The sequence below is a fragment of the Lissotriton helveticus genome, chromosome 10 (assembly GCF_964261635.1).
Source record: "Lissotriton helveticus chromosome 10, aLisHel1.1, whole genome shotgun sequence".
Classification (NCBI taxonomy): domain Eukaryota; kingdom Metazoa; phylum Chordata; class Amphibia; order Caudata; family Salamandridae; genus Lissotriton; species Lissotriton helveticus.
The window spans coordinates 384,628,447-384,645,724 of NC_136071.1; the positions used below are offsets into that span (position 1 = coordinate 384,628,447).

At 46.9% G+C, this 17,278-nt stretch overlaps 1 protein-coding gene across 3 annotated transcripts in view; it reads right to left on the reverse strand.

The window, feature by feature from the left end:
• The window catches only part of ATG9B (autophagy related 9B), a 282,068-nt gene that overhangs the window by 59,498 nt on the left and 205,292 nt on the right, over window positions 1–17,278 (reverse strand). For all 3 annotated transcript variants that reach the window (XM_078662776.1, XM_078662774.1, XM_078662775.1), the window contains exons 11-12: window positions 13,336–13,568; window positions 401–506 (exon numbers count right to left, since the gene is read on the reverse strand). In XM_078662776.1, coding sequence (XP_078518902.1) covers window positions 401–506; window positions 13,336–13,568 — 339 coding nt within the window. The remainder of the gene's footprint in view (window positions 1–400; window positions 507–13,335; window positions 13,569–17,278) is intronic.

The window sequence follows — 17,278 nt, forward strand, 5'->3', positions numbered from 1 at the left end:
TTGATGTTACTTCTGTTGTATTTTACAATACCTCACAGCATTGCTCTGATGAGCCTGTACTATGTACTTTGTATTCATTACTTTGTACTTTGATAAATAAAAATAAAAAAAGACAGTGCCATCAATGGCACCTCGTGTATTGGACAAAGACAGTCAGTCACACAGAAGATGCCACCATTCTTTAGATCACACAACACAGGCTGCATTCTATTTTTGTTGCATAACACACAGAGATAACTGACACTGTGCACACTTCTTGCACCCAGACACAGGCCTATTTGCCTGATACGTATCTTGTGCTGCATACCCTTTGCTGACCTAGCACAAATGCACTGCTGCCATTCAATTGGTCAACAAGCCCATATTAGCTTCACACAACGAATGTATTGTCACTACGCACCTCATGCATGTAGATTGCTTGAAGGCTCATCTCGGCTGAAGCAAACTCTGAGACGATTAATGAAGAGCGGGAGATGCTCTGGATCTTTGAATCACCTTCTGTCATGCTGAGAAAGACAAATAACTACGTCAGTCATCAGGAGGCGAGCTCACATACAGAACAGTGGGCTCCCTCCCCCCTGCAGCTAACCCTAAGAAAAAGAAACACTGTCTACATCCTCAGAGGTACATAGACTCTGGTGTATGCATTACTCCAACAGTGACGTTTGTTGATAGAAATAAAAGAGGATCATCAGACTTGGGTAATATTGGAAATTTTGTGTGCAACAGACATGAAACTGCTTAAGCTATTGGCCATGGGAGTCTGCTGTTATTGTCATCTATCAACAGCAGGGTTTTCACAGGTAACTGGAATAAATACAATCACCACTATTGAATCCTTTTTGGTGAGGGCGTCGAGTGGCATCTCTAAGGAAAGTGCTTTGACCGGACGGAGACTTTCACTATAGACCACTAGTAGTGACCTAGACCTACTCCTCCAAAATTATGCAATGGTGATAGTTAGTAAATAGCCAGAGGAAATAACTCAGCCGGCTGTCAATCTTGTAGCCGGCATGGAGGACTCATTCGATGGAGACAGTACGCCCACTGTAGAATCCCCAGGCAAAAAGAAGTGTGTGTGTGGGGGGGGGGGGGGGGTCCAGTAATCGCTCACAGAGGCCCAGGTGGTGCCATAGTCTATGTTTGTGCCGGCCCTGGGGAGGCATTAGAGGGGCCCAGCCATAGTTTGTCAGGGGGCCAGAAAGAGTTGTAATCCTCATCTGAGGGATTCATCTGGCTATCCAGGTCATAAGTGGCATTGTGCAGGAGGCCACCAGCAAGGTATACCCCAGCGTAGGAGCAGCAATCATAATGGACCGGCCCTGAATGAGTCCTATAGGTCCCATGGGCCACCTATGGCTCGGGTGGATAACCCTGCACCATTGAGTCTTCTTGCCCGAATCAGAACCCCTAGGTATTTTAACAGGGCTACCTCCTATTAAGCAGGGTGGGAGGGAGTCTACAGTAGCTCTCATACATATGGTAACACATCGGTGTGACAATACTTTAGTGAATGGCCATCTACCCCTCCATATCATAATGGCAAGAAGAATTGGTTGGGTGGGATGAAATGTGAAGAAAAACATTGAGGGGGATTGCATCATAGTTAATCTAAAGCACACCAGTTTTACTACAAATTTTGTACAAAGCAGTTTTCTTGCACAGGACTAGGCTACAAGGATCAGTATTGTTCCCCATCAGTATTTTGACCCCCTCTTTCTTCCCACTCAGTTGGCACGGGCTAGTCTGTGCTAGAGAACCCACGCAATCGCCCAGGGGGTCTCTAGGCTGGAATTACCACTTGATAGAAGGTTTGCTTCCTCGAGTGGGCTGGATGGGAACGATTGACTGACACCTCAACAGGCCAGATCTAGTTGCTGTAAGCCTCAAGGCATATTGGGTGGTGATACAGTCCTGATCAAAGACACAAGTTCACATAACCACCCGATTAAATGTTATGACGAGGAATATCACTGGTTTGAGGCATAAAAGGGATATTGAAAGGTGGCTGGATTTCCTTGAGGAAAACCACATTGTGGACATGCATGAAACATGAGAAACAGAAAAATACTTCTGTTTAGATGGGTTGCCCTCTTTTTTAAAGTTGCGTCCCCTTCTCCTGCATGGCGTGCCAAAGGTGGCATTCTTGTTTTAGTCTCCCTTAAGATCCAGTGTACTCCTGTTTTGGTAGCAGATAACTCGCCTAGTTGAGCTGGCGTTTAAAAATAGCCCCCCTTTGTTGGTGGTGAATTTTTATAACTTCTTTAGTAGGAGCTCAGAAACAGACCACATCCTTGCGTGGAAGTGCTTTTTGGAAAGCTATGAGGAGAAATGGATCGCCTACTATCAGATTATAATATTGGGCGACTTTACCATCTATTAATGTTTGCAAGGCCTGTTCTCTGCAAAAGGACCATTAGATGTAACAACTGTGGTAACTCATTTCGAACACTCAGATCAAGGTAACTTGCTTGAGGAATTTCTAGTAGCTAATAATTTGCACTGTCTGGAACAGACAGGGCAGGGTAAAGTTATTCCTTCTTTTATCAGTAGGGGCTGTTCTTCCACCATTTATTTTATTTGTCTATTAGCTCTCTTGGCCTCTTTGGGTAAATCATTGTGAGTAACCTGGAAGAACTTTAGTGATCATATCCCCATAATGCTGGACCTCGACTGGGAATTATCTAAGGACGGCAAGGGAATACAAGGTTTGCCTAGTAGCATCCTGAGCACCAAGGTCCAGGCTTGGAGGTTAAAGTGGGATAGAGTGATACCGAAGGCATTCTTAGAACATTTTTATACAGCAAACGTGGGAGACATTTCCCTATGCTTAGAAAATGGTACACAGGTTAAGACAGTTCTTGACGCCTTCTATAGACTATGTGAGCAGATTCACAAAAGAGAAGTAGGAGTATTTGAAATCACAGTGTTCTACTCGGTGGTACACATTGTTTGTTTAAAACTGTCCAGGAAGTCCAGGAATAAAGTATATAGGTGAATATTTCTGAGCCAGTTTTTAACTCTATGTTCTGCACTAATATTTTTTTTATTTGCCCCCTCTAAGGTTATGTTTGTATTGTCTTCCCCCTCCCCTTTTGCCCACCCCAGGTGGTCTGCGTGGGGGTATTGTTGAGCAAGCCCTATGATGAAGCATGCCACAACTTGTGGGCGAGGGTAGTTGTAAACAAACGAGTGCCACTGAGTAGAACAGCGTGATTTCAAATGCTCCTACTTCTCTTATGTGTGTTTGGACATTAGTAGGGGAGGTGGATGTATGAGTATTTCCTCTTCCCCCTTATTTGTGTGTGATTTATGTGCACAGATTGCCACTTTTCTTTCATAGCAAACACAGGAACAACAAAGAAGATAGGTGGATTCACAGTAGTTGTTCCAGGACCCAAAGAAATCTGATGGCTACCTTGATGTAGCAACCCACGGATGAGGACAAGATTAGGGCTTGCAGGAAAGCTTACATTAGCGATGCAGTGGAGAAAAAAGGGAATTATAGAGCTGGTCTGGGAGGAGCTACTTTAGCCTAGTGTGAAGGTCAATAGTGCTAAATTCTGGGAGATTATAAATAGACCTTTCTTTGCAGGATCTGTTAACTCAAGAGTTGATTGTACAATTGAGCCCGAGATATGAGTTACCCATTTTGAGGGGATGTATAGTGGGAGGGGTGTGGAGGACTCTGATACCTAGTGGGTGCCAGGGAGTCAAATCTCACTGTTGATGTTTAGTTTCGAAGAAGTATCCAAAGCTATTTATGCGACCGCCGGGGGGAAGCGCCGGGCCCAGATGGGGCCCCCAAGATCTTTACAAGCGAATCCTCAAACTTGAGCTAGGATTTTGACCTGTGTTTTTTAATGCACATGCAAACGTGGTCTTCCTTCTACCTGGTCTAGTGCTATTATTTTACCTATTTTTAAAAAAGGGGCAAGGGATGACCATGTTACTGTCCCATTTCTCTTTTAGATTCGGCCGCAAAAATTATGGGGAAGGTTGTTCTGGAGGGTTTAACCTCCTGGCTCGATAACACCAAAGTAATATCCAAGCTACAATATGGCTTTAGGCAGGGGAGAGGGACACTGGACTAGTATGTCAACTTAAATCTGATTGTGGGCAAATACACTATAGCTAAGCCTGCACATGGCTTTTATGGCTCTCACCTCAGCATTCCATCGATTTAATAGATCCAAATGAATATGCTACTTACCAGTATGCATCTGTTCTTGGCATGTAGGGCTGCTAACATTCATATCTATAGCAAAGATCGCCGCCTAGTGTTGGGTCCGGATGATTGCACGTTGTTGTCCTGGAAGAGTCTTCGAAGTATCACGAGATAGGTGGCTCCTCCCCTGGACTACAGTGCGCATGGGCATCGACTCCATCCCCAGATTGTTTTTAGCCATTGTGGCAAAGATGGAGTGTAATAGCGTAAGCGCTGTCCATGCTAATTGTTGAATGCAAGAAAAGTCTGCAGCCGCTACGGGCGCCGGGGAGGAGGGCGGGCGATATGAATGTTAGCAGCCCTACATGCCAAGAACAGATGCATACTGGTAAGTAGCATATTCAGTTCGAGGCATGTGGGCTGCTAAATTCATATCTATAGCATAGAATACATAGCAGTCCTTCGATTAACGGCGGCCGCCCGTGCCAGCTGCAGAAGTCTGAAAAAGTGTTTTAAGAACAGCCTGTCCTACAGCTGCCTGCTGCTTGGAATGCACATCTACACAGTAATGTTTGGTAAACGTATGTGGTGTAGACCATGTGGCTGCTCTACAAATGTCTTCTAAAGGAATGTTACCGAGGAATGCCATGGAGGCTCCCAACTTGCGTGTGGAGTGTGCCCTGGGGGGGACCGTTAAAGTGCGCTTAGCTTTCTGATAGCAAATCTGAATACACTTAACGATCCACCTGGCTATTCCTGCTTTGGAAATGGGGTTGCCCTTGTGCTGGGCCGAGAAGGCAACAAAGAGCTGTTGTGTTTTGCGAAAACCTTTTGTTCTGTCAATGTAGTACATTAACGCCCTTTTGACGTCCAGCGTATGGAGCATTCTTTCTGCTACAGTGTCAGGGTTTGGAAAGAATGCGGGCAGTTCGATGGTTTGGTTGACGTGAAACTGCGACACCACCTTAGGAAGGAACTTGGGGTTTGTGCAGAGCACCACCCTGTTTGAATGAATTTGGATAAATGGCTCTTGTATCGTGAGCGCCTGTAGCTCACTAACACGCCTAAGAGACGTGATGGCAATGAGAAAAGCCACTTTCCATGTCAAGAATTGAATCTCACAGGAATGTAGAGGCTCAAAAGGTGGGCCCATCAACCTGGTGAGGACCACATTAAGGTTCCATACAGGAGCTGGCGGGGTCCTGGGAGGGATGACCCGTTTCAACCCTTCCAGGAAGGCTTTAATGGCAGGCACTCTGAAGACAGAGAGATGCTGCCTGTTTTGAAGGTAAGCCGCTATGGCGGATAAGTGTATCCGAATGGAAGCGTATGTTAGATTGCATTTGTAAAGATGTAACAAATAGCAGATGATGTTAGGAATGGATGCATCTAGCGGGTTGATATTGTGGTCTGTACAGTAAATGACAAACCGCTTCCATTTTGCTGCATAGCAGGCTCTGGTAGTGGGCTTTCTTGCCTCCCGTATGATGTCCATGCATTCGGGAGGCAGATTAAGGTAGCCAAACTCTAAGACTTCAGGAGCCAGATTCAGCTGTTGCGGATCTGGATGCTGAATGTCGCCATGGTTCTGCGTCAAAAGCCGGGGTGTGAGGCGCAGCCTTTGATGCGGTACCACGGAGAGTTCTAGAAACGTGGTGTACCATGGTTGGCGTGCCCACGTGGGAGCAACCAGGATGAGCGTCATTGAGTGTTGCTTTAACTTTCTTGCCACCAGCGGAATGAGAGGTGCTGGGGGAAAAGCGTACGCAAATATGCCTGACCAGTTCATCCATATCGCATTACCCTGCGACTGTGGGTGAGGGAACCTGGCGGCAAACCTTTGGCATTTTGCGTTTTCCCTTGTGGCAAACAGGTCTATCTCTGGATGACCCCACTGCTGAAAGTACGGGCGGAGTACTGATGGATGTAACTCCCACTCGTGCATCTGATGGCTGTACCTGCTGAGCAGATCCGCCATCTGATTGTCCTTGCCCGGGAGGTGTTCCGCCATGAGGAAGATGTTCCTCTGAATGGCCCACTTCCACATGCTCTGAGCCAGATGAGACAACTGTGGAGAGTGTGTACCTCCCTGTTTTTGGATGTAGTACATGGCCGTCATGTTGTCCGTCCGGATCAACACGACCTTGTTGCACAGATGTACTTTGAAGGACTTGAGTGCCATGAAGATTGCCATCAGTTCTAGGTAGTTGATGTGCATCTTCTTTTGCTGCGTTGTCCATAGTCCCTGCACCGTGTAGTGGAGCACATGAGCTCCCCATCCCTGGAGAGATGCGTCCGTCGTCAGGATAATCTGTGGCACATGCTCTTGGAACGGTCGGCCCTTGCAAAGGTTTTGTGGATTCCACCAATGCAGAGTTGTATGCCCGACCGGTCACCAACACTAGGTCTTTCAACTGTCCTTGAGCCTGAGTCCACTGATGTGCTAAGCACTCCTGGAGCGGACGCATATGCAACCGTGCGTGCGGGACTATGAAGATGCAGGAGGCCATCATGCCTATCAACTGCATGAACACTCTCGCTGGAAGGGAGTGTTGCGGTCTGAACCTCTGGATGAGCGACTGGATGTTGTCGATCCTCGCTGGGTTCGGCTGCGCTGTGGCAGCCAGAGTATCTATCGTCGCGCCCAAATACTGCCGCACGTGGGCTGGCTGAAGGTGCGACTTTGGATAGTTTAGAGAAAATCCCAGACTGTGAAGGAGGTGAATGGTGTGGGACATGTCTGCGGCGCACTGTTGAGCAGACTTGGCCTGAACGAGCCAGTCGTCCAGGTAAGGATAGACATGTATGTTCTGCCTCCTGAGGTGCGCCGCCACTGTCGCCAGACATTTCGTGAACACTCTGGGGGCAGTGGTCACTCCGAAGGGCAGGACCTTGAATTGGTAATGCCTGTTTTGGATGGTGAACCTGAGGTACTTCCTGTGGGATGGATGGAGTGGAATGTGAAAGTAAGCATCCTTGAGGTCCAAGGTTGCTAGGAAGTCTCCCTGGTTTAGCAATGGAAGAACCTGCTGCAGTGTCAACATGTGAAAGTGTTCTGAAAGAATGTACTGGTTCAGAGGCCTGAGGTCCAGAATGGGTCTGAGTGAGCCGTCCTTCTTTGGGATCAAGAAGTACAGGGAATACACCCCTGTGCCTTCTTCCTCCACTGGCACAAGCTCTATTGCGCCTTTTTGCAGCATGACGAGTACCTCCTGCTGCAATAAGTGCAAGTGCTCTACTGACATAGGACGGTGCTTTGGTGGTATGTTGGGTGGAGTGGACGTTAACTCCAAACAATAGCCGTACTGGATAAGTTTCCTTACCCACCTGTCTGTGGTGATGGACTTCCAGACTGGCAGGAACTGTTGGAGTCTCCCCCCGACAGGTGTTGGATGGTCGGGGGGCAGTGACAGGTAGTCACTGTTTGTTGGTGGCAGAGAAACGGGAGCTGTTGTTGCCTCTGCCTCTGCCCATGGCGCTGTTTCCACGGTAACCTCCTCTACCCTGCTTGGGGTACGAGGATTGTGCCCCACCTTTATTGAATGGCGTCTGCTGTGCCAAGTGTCCTCTGGTAACACCTCGATTGCCTGAGCGACGAAAAGTGTTCCCTCTGAATTGCTGAGACTGGAGAGCACCCATGGATTTGGCCGTCTCAGTATCTTTTTTGATTTTTTCGAGGGTGGTGTCAACCTCTGGGCCAAATAACCTGTCTGGATTAACGGGCTGGTTCAGGATAGTAGTCTGGATCTCTGGCTTGAACCCTGAGATGCGGAGCCATGCTTGACGCCTCAACATCACGCTAGTGTTGATTGCTCTCGCTGCTGTGTCCGCAACGTCGAGCGCACATTTTATCGCAGCGTTGGAGATGAGCTTGCCCTCTTGTATAAGCATCTCCGCTCCCTCTTTAAACTGGTCTGGAAGGTGTTGCAACAGTTGTTCTAGGGTGTCATAATGTGCCCTATCGTATCTGGCCAACAGCGCTTGCGTGTTTGAGATGCGCCATATGTTGGCTGCTTGAGCTGCCACCCTCTTCCCAGATGCCTACAGCACTTTTGACTCTTTGTCCGGAGGAGGAGATTCACCCGTTGTTTGAGAATTCGCCCTCTTGCGGGCATTAGAGACCACCAAAGAGTCTAAAGGCAACTGGCCCCGTATGTAAGTTGGGTCTCCAGGTGCGGCTCTGTATTTCTTTTCGATTCTGGGGTTGACCACCCTTGCTCTAGTGGGTTCCTTGAAAATGTCCGTGGCATGCTTCAGGACCCCTTTTAGCATAGGAAGAGTTTTCACCGTTTTTTCTGCAGCAGAGAAAGTATTAAATAGAAAGTCAACTTCCACAGGGTCAGCATGCATTTCCACCTTATGGTTCATAGCTGCCCTTTCAATCAAGGCATTAAATGCCGCAGAGTCTACAGTTGGAGACGTTTTCACGCTATAAACCTGAGGGTCATGGACAACCTGCTGGTCTCCTTGATCACCAGTGTCCATCCACGAGTCCTGTTGCTCATCAGGGTCTGTGTTTGCAGGAAAACTATACTCCTCATCTTGCTCACCCCCTTCTCCATCTGAGCAAGTGGGTGAAGGCGTTGCACTCCTCCTAGGGTGTGGGAGAATTTGCTCAACCAGTACTGGACCCTCTGGTGCTGGTCTCTTCCGCTTCAGAGGAATCACAAACGATTCCAGGGGCTGGGATGTGATTTTCCTCTTGTAGATCGTGAGTTTTCCAGTGTCGGCGTCGATGATATGCGCCGACTGCTCCTCTAGCACAGGTTGTCGATGACTTAAACTTCCACTCGGGTGAGTTTGCGTCGACACTGCAGAGTCCTTGGTCACCATCCGTGGTGAAAAGGCCTTCGGCGCCACCTTAGGCGGTAGAGTGTAGAGGATCGGCATCGAAGCCTTCTTCGGTGGGGCCAACGTCTTAGGTGCTGAAGGTGTTTTCGGCTCCGACGCCGACTCCTTGTCCCGTATCCGCTTGAGGGAGTCCGAGATCTGCTTCGTAAAGGAAGCGGATGGTTTCGTCGACCCGACCGATGACCTCGATCCACCTCCAGGGGAAGACCCGAGCGTCGATGACTTCGGTTTCGCCGCTTGAGGCGCTGGCGCGTCGCCGACTGAAGCGCCACGATCAGCTTCCACGGTCGCAGGCGTCGACGCCGACCGCTTCGGATCGACAGCCTTTGCCTTTGGCGTCGGGACTCCAGACTTCGGCTTGGTGCCCTTTGCCGACTTCGTCTCGACGGCCCCCTTGGCTTTTGGATCGGCAGCCTTGCCCGCTGGAGGTTCGATAGTCTTCTTTGACTTCGATTCGACCACCTTGCCGGATACCGGCTCGACGACTTTCTTCGAGCTGTGTTCCTTGACCACTTTCGGCACCTTTGCCGGGTCGATAGCCTTTTTAGACTTTGAGGCCTCCGAAGACGACGGCGTCGATGGCGGAGCAGACGGCTTTGGTTTCGATGGCATGTCGTCCATCTTTGTTTTCGTCGACACCGATGTTGTTAGTTTCGGTTTCGATTTCGTTAATGGCCGCTCCGCTGAGGTGTCCGTAGCCGGGCCGGAAGGCGGGGCCGTGGATCGAGGTGTAAGGTCGTGGGTAAGGCCGTGTGGCGATCCCGTGACCTGAGCCATTGTAAGAGTACGAACGGGGCATAGCTCTTCCTCCGAGCTATCTTCCATGGCCCCATATGCTTCTTCGTCGTCCCCTACCTCATCGACGTTTTCCTCTAGGTCTAGGCCTTCGACGTCTGCTCCGTAGTCGTGCTCGACCTCCGCCGATGTAGGTGAAATTTGCAGGTGATGCTCTAGCTCGTCTGCTTCAGGGTTTTCGAAGATGTCGTCCGGCGCCGGGGCCGACCGCTGGGCCTCGAGGCGCGCCACGCGCCGAAGCTTGATCGTCTTCTTCGATCTAAATCTCGAACAGGCCATACAGTTGGCCTCGTCGTGGTCCGGCGACAGGCACTTGTTGCACACCGGGTGTACGTCGATGTGTGGGTACTTCGAACCACACACGGGACAGTTCTTGAACGGACTCCGTTCCATGCCGTCGAAAGTCTTGCTGCGTCGACAGGGCCTCGATGACCGAAGAGTCACCCGACTCCTCAGATATCAGACTCGACGAGTTGGAGTATACACGAGACCGAACGCGAACAATACCGACGGGGTAAAAGAAGGCCTTTTGGCCTTGAAAAAGTTTTTTATATCGATTCCGAACAGGAGATGTCGAAATCACATCCGAATCCAATGGCGGAAAAAAACAATCTGGGGATGGAGTCGATGCCCATGCGCACTGTAGTCCAGGGGAGGAGCCACCTATCTCGTGATACTTCGAAGACTCTTCCAGGACAACAACGTGCAATCATCCGGACCCAACACTAGGCGGCGATCTATGCTATAGATATGAATTTAGCAGCCCACATGCCTCGAACCTGTGGTACCCTCTTTTGAATTGGGATAATGAAACGGAGTTTGTGGCTTTTTTCCACAGCTTCCACTCCAACCTTTCTGCCTCGGTGAGATATGATGAGAATGTCGGCCTGACTGCCTCCTGGGGGGCATGGCACCCCTGCTATATACCTTCTACATTAATTATCTGGGAGAGGTCTTGACAGTGGCCTGCAGGGATATTCTTAGGGCAATTTTCAAGTTAATTCCAGCCCTGTTATATTCAGATGATGCAGTCCTGATTGTATGGCCTGCAGTGGGTCCCCAACATCTCCTCAATGCCTTTACTGATTTCATGGATTCCCTAGATCGGTCAACCAACTACACCAAATCACATACAATGATGATTGGTAGTCGGAAGGTTGTTGGGACTACGTTTTTTGGTAAAAGGGATGAACTTGCCAAAGTCCTGACCTTCCCTTATTTGGGGGTACTCTGATAATAGAGGGTCGTAGATTGCATAAAACCCCCTTTAAAAGAATATTTTACTGAGGGCAGTAGGTGTGACAATGGATTTAGCCAAAAGACTTGGGGCTAAACCGGTTCAAGCCCTAGTAAAAGTGTTTTGAGAGAAGTGCATCCCAATAGCAAGTTACGGGTGTGATGATTGGAGTACAAGGAAGTTGGAGAGCTTTAGGTAGTTAAAAATACATTCTTGCGTACACTCCTTGCTGTTTCCGCCAGCACTCCCTCATTTAAGGTTCAGAAAGAGGTTGGACTAGAGTCTATTGCAGATCTCAATGCGTCGGCACCCAGCAAGCGACGGCTTCGAATTTGGTCCAGCCCTCACTTAAACGAAACCAACTGACAATTGAGGACTGCAGATCACTTGTGGGTGGTTTGCATATCCTATGGGTTGGTTATGTAAGAACATGCTGGAGAGTGTGGGTTGTATAGATTTGTTCATCAATCCTAGACCATTATGGCCAAGGGAGATAGATGCAGGATCTAAAAAACATGTTTTTATCTGGTGGCAATGTGAAAGAGAAAAAGGAATTTTTTATACCCACTGTCAAACAGTATATTCTGCTGAAAACACGCTCTCCCGGGGGTTGCCTTATTTGTCAATGGTAAATAATGCCCACCATTGTTTATTGACAAAGTTCAGGTTAAATACAATGCACAGTTTTTAGCTGTCCCCAAAGGATTCCACATGGTGGGAAATCTCAGCAGAGTTCTTGTGACTATTTTTCAGAGCAAGACACTGTGCATTTTATATTCTTTTGTGATTTGTACCGCAGATTTATTCTCCTGCTGGTAAGAAATAACCAGTTTGTACAAGTGGAACCAGCTCTGCTGCATCTATAAATGCTTTCTTCCCCCCTGGTCTGCTTTGGGGTTCGAAGCTTCTTGTCTGGGGCCCTTAAAAGCAGGAAAAAGTTATTTAATGACTAGAGGGGTCTTCGTTTTTATCAAAAAATCTATTGGCTTTATTGTTTTTATGCACACACAGTCATATGTTATTACATTTTTATGGATAGCCCATGAAGGGTTAGGACTGGAGATGGTTTTGTGATCGCACCTCGTGTTCTGGTACTGTATTAGGGCGCTTGCGTTTTATATTAATGTTTTATATGATCAGACTGATGTTTGATAGAAGAACCCGGGTATTTCTTGCTAACATAGAAGACCTACATTTTGAGGTTTTTGTTGTCAGGTTTCTGCGGGATGAGCTAGCCAACTTTGTTTAATGTAACCATCATTTAAGCCTAGTTTTTAATTGAGATTTGTACAGTATTAGATTTGCATACCCCAATGTGAAATATTAGTTTAATAGTATGTACCAAACACGAATACACTTCTTGCCAAAATCTAATTTTGTTTGCGTTTTAGAGGGCTTTTATGGTCTAAATTGGACGAATAAATAATTATTTAACTGAACTGACTCAAACACTCATCTATCACTTTAAATGCCAGAGCAGAGACAAATGTGAGGACTCTACCCGCCATTTGAAACGGTAAACCAGTCAATGCCAGGTGCCTGTCTTCCAGGCTTAAAAACATAGGAGGGGAGCAATTTTGTCCGGAGAGAGACAAACAAGTCAACACAGACAAATTTGTACAAAGTTGTACGGATTATTAGGTATTGTGTTAAGCCTTACAATTTTGTTTAATGTGGAAAAACGTAACTAGTGATTACTGCTGCTGATCTTTCGGATTATCATAGGCAATTCTACATTACAAAAACACTTACAATGGCAATGCTGATGTTTTTTCATTATGTTTTCTATGTATAAAGAATGCCCCACCTCCCTCATGTTCTTTTGATGTAAATGCATAATTAAGTGACCCAGACTTTAATAGCTGCACCAGAGACATGAGACATTGAGGAGTCTTGTCGGGAGCTTTGGAAGCGTTCTCTTCCCAGAATTGAAGAGAGATATGTGCATCTGAGGGCTATTTATCCTCCAAATTAATTTGCGCAAGCCCATCACATTTCTGAGCACCAGAGGAAAGGATTTACCTAAAGCACCAACACCTCGTGTGCATGACTAGCGCCTGTGAAGACACTATCTTGAGAGGCAGCTAGAGGTACGGCAAATTTCTGCATGTAATGTGAGGGTCACAGGTTTCAATTCCAGTGTACCAGCTCACCCTTCAGAGGTCAGTAAGAACAAAAGTAAGGTGGATAAATGTAACATTTTATATTTGCCAAGACAGTACATTGTGTAGTGTGCTCCATCAATGATCAATATAGAAATGAGAAGAACTGATCATTCTAGTACCTCTCTTCAAAGATGGTCTGGTCGCTGCGGTACATGGGGCTCTCTGCGCATGCCCCAAAGAGCCCAGTGTGTGACCGCGTCCGCCCATGCAGCTGGGATGAAGAGAGGGATGCTAGGACACTGGCAGCTGCGGAAGCAGTGGTGGTGGGCTGCACAAACCTGCGATCCCTGGAGGGCAGGCCACTGGCTGTTAACACTGGGTGGATCAAAACACTTGCCAAGAGGTTATCTGGCTAAACAAGGAAACAAAGAAAAACACCACAATTACCCCAAGATGTAAGAAAAGATGTAAAGAAAAACAAGGTAAGAAAGAAGGAGGGAACGAGGACAGATAGATATACCCACACACTAAAGTTGCTCAGAACTGTGGAATCATCTATATCAAGAAGACCCCGCTGTGTTGTTGGTCTCTGTGAACTGAAACTGTGGTTCTGTGTCACAGTAAACTTGTGCTTTCTCTGAAGCATGGTATACCATGTGACTGGGCACAGTATGCTCGTCACAGTACTCAAGAATGTTTGGGGGGATATAACCAACTAAAGATTGCATTAGTTGTGCTAAGTGACTGGGGGCGTGGTGTTGGAGGTCTGTGGTGCTTGGCAGCAGATCCCTCCCTCCCCTTAGGACAACATGGAGAGGTTGAGCTGAAGTGACTCACTGCCTACTTCCTGCCTTCTATGAGCACAAGCGGTGGCGAGGTAGCTGGGTGATAATGAGGGGAATGTCATGGGGGAAAAACGAAATCTGGTATTTGTAAAGAGCAAACTACCCGCCCCTAAGGGTCACAAGGATCTGGAGGCCATCGGGGCGATTAGTGAGCTATTGCCAGAGTCACATGGTGCTGAGCTGCCGCTGGCGGTCAAACCGTGAGCTGTACGATTCGGAGTCAGACGCCCTGGCCACTGCACCACACCTATCCCTCAAAGGTGTGGACCACAGCTGGAGCCAGGTAGACTGAAAAACAGAGTGGTGACCTCAACCCCTACCTCAATGTGGTAGTAAGAGGCATGGTATGCTTAAGGAACGTGTGAGCAGGCAGCTGCGGTGGAAAGTAAGGAACAAAATCTGTCATCTTTGACGCAGCATTACCTCTTTGAAGCCTACATTAAAAACTAGGGGAAATACAGAGCAGGGAAGAACCTCACTTAGTGCAGAGCAGGGTCAGCGGACACTGGGTGTAACATGGAGGAAAGAGCAGCCGCAGCCCAGGCAGAATTTGTCAACATCTGTAGTTGCCACACCCACCCTACCTTTCCCTTAATCCCTCATGACTTAGAGTGCAAAATCCAGAACAACATTTGATGTGCTGACAAGCATTGAATTCCATGCATTTTTTGGGGGTGAATGATGGGGAGGGATTGGCGGCTAACTAGATAGTAATGTAAATGACCATCCCCAATATAGACACTTGAAGAATTTGAAGGCTGGTTATCTGGCAGAACTGTATTGGTGAAGGAGGCATCAATATTCCCCACTCCCTCCCTTGCGCTTCTCTGGTGTAAGGCTTCTCTCAGGTAAGGAATGAGTAGTTCAACATCTCTGGATGTTATGCAATTGTGTGCCACCTGAGCTTTAGAACGGAGAATATGTGGGCCAATGGATCCTGTACAGCTGCAACCTTAGAACGCATTAAGCGTCTTTAGCTATTATGCACTAACTATGGGGAGAGACAAAGACTATCCGCATAGGTCATGTGTTACTGGTACATAGCTCAGCCCAAACATTAGAAACCAAAACGAAATTGGAGGGTTGTCAATAATGGCAGTGTAATGATGACTCAGAAACAGGACAACTAGACAAGCTTGATCATAAACTCCAAGGAATACAGGACACTAGTGGCAATGGAGAGCAAAAGAGTCTTAGCAACAATGGGGGGGGGCCGTAGTTGAGAGCCGACCAACATAAACTGGCAAAAGGCAAGCAGAGACAAAGACTTTCAACACTGGAGCCTTGGATCTCTGACCTCTGCAAACAGGTGAGAGAACTTTGAGAAAGGACCAAATTAATTCTAGACTGGAGGATGGAGAGATGGATGGCCATTGTGGAAGAAACAACATTTACAACATGGGTCTACCTGAGAGACGTAAATAACAAGAAACCTGAAGGTCGAATATAGCTGAGATGCTTGAACTAACACTGGACAGATTGCACATCAAGACTTTCAATACATCAGTGATCAAAAGTCAAACTGGCTTCCAACAAAAGCTGTTTGAGTCCTATCAGCCCACCCAAATGGCGGAGCCTCATCATGTAGGACCCCCAGAAACTAGGTCTGTGTACGAAAGCCCTGGTGTATTTTGGCTTCGTGTCACTAGGCCATAGTCTGGTCACCGCAATTGTTCTTACAGAAGGTGGAGCTGATGTGTGCAGTGCAAAAAATGAATAAAGTGAGGTGTTTTAAAATGGCTGTCAAGGCAAACAAAGAACTTTATTAGTGTTCACCTGAACGTCAGACTAAAAGATAGTGAAGGGACAGTGTGACAAAATCACTGTCTGGATTGCTGAGTAAAAATTATATATAAGGCCAACATGTTTCTGCCGTAAGGTGGAAGTTCACCGGCATTCATCAGGGCCAAGCTCTTATGTATGCTACTGCAATTACACTATCAATCGTGCTTGATAAGAAATAAAAAATAACAAATCTAACAGACCATTATCAGGAACTGATGAGCGGTCATTAGGACCATCCTACCATGTCCTCGCACTTGGCACAGTTGTTAGAAGAGATCTTCCCTGTAAAAAAAGGGGAAGAACAATGTACTCCGTTCATCAGAATACTGCTAGTTGAAAATACAAATAAAAAGTTCAATAAAACTTAAGTGCGCACTTAATAAAGAGTGCTATTCTGTGCAAAACCAGTGATAGTCAAAATATAACTCAGCTATGCCAATCACTATATCATGATGGCCTCTTGAAATGTGCGCTATATTAAGTCGCCAGCAGATAATCTGTGTATACTTTCAAAAAGACTTTATTAAACACTTACCCAACTCTACGTGGGAAGATAGCCTCACCTCACCCGGCAACTGCTCGGAAGAATGAGGCCCCGCTCTAAACATGTAAGCAAGGACAGTTCCTAGATTAGATATGCAAGGTGCATTTGATAAGCTTCATTGTAGCTACACCTTGAGAGCGCGAGTTAAGGACTCAAGCACCTTTATGGTTCATCTTGTGTAGTCAGGTCTACTTGTCCTGATACTACAACAGTGTGACTGAGCTCTCATCAAGGGTGACCCCTTTTCCTTTGGTTATAATACACACCCACTCGACCATGAGTTGAGTAACTTATCCAAAATAACCACTGTGATGTAGGGTAACTGCAACCCTTATAAGAATTGATTTCCCTAATAGATATTCCTGTTGTGGGGGGACATATTCATGTTCATCACCAGTAAATGCCACTCAACTGGTTGATGTAAGACAAATCTGCGATATCCATCAAATACGCAGTCATAAGCTAGGCTATGTAAGGGGAGGGTTTTTGAATTGTAGTCGTCGAGCGCATCCATCTGGGTCCCGGGGTTCCTGTGACCATGATAGACAGTTCAGAAAACTGTTGGGTTTGTAAACTGTAAAAGAGTCATAATGTGTGACAGGTATCTAATCTAGGAACTGTCCTTGCTTACATGTTTAGAGCGGGGCCTCATTCTTCGGAGCAGTTGCCGGGTGAGGTGAGGCTATCTTCCCACGTAGAGTTGGGTAAGTGTTTAATAAAGTCTTTTTGAAAGTATACACAGATTATCTGCTGGCGACTTAATATAGCGCACATTTCAAGAGGCCATCATGATATAGTGATTGGCATAGCTGAGTTATATTTTGACTATCACTGGTTTTGCACAGAATAGCACTCTTTATTAAGTGCGCACTTAAGTTTTATTGAACTTTTTATTTGTATTTTCAACTAGCAGTATTCTGATGAACGGAGTACATTGTTCTTCCCCTT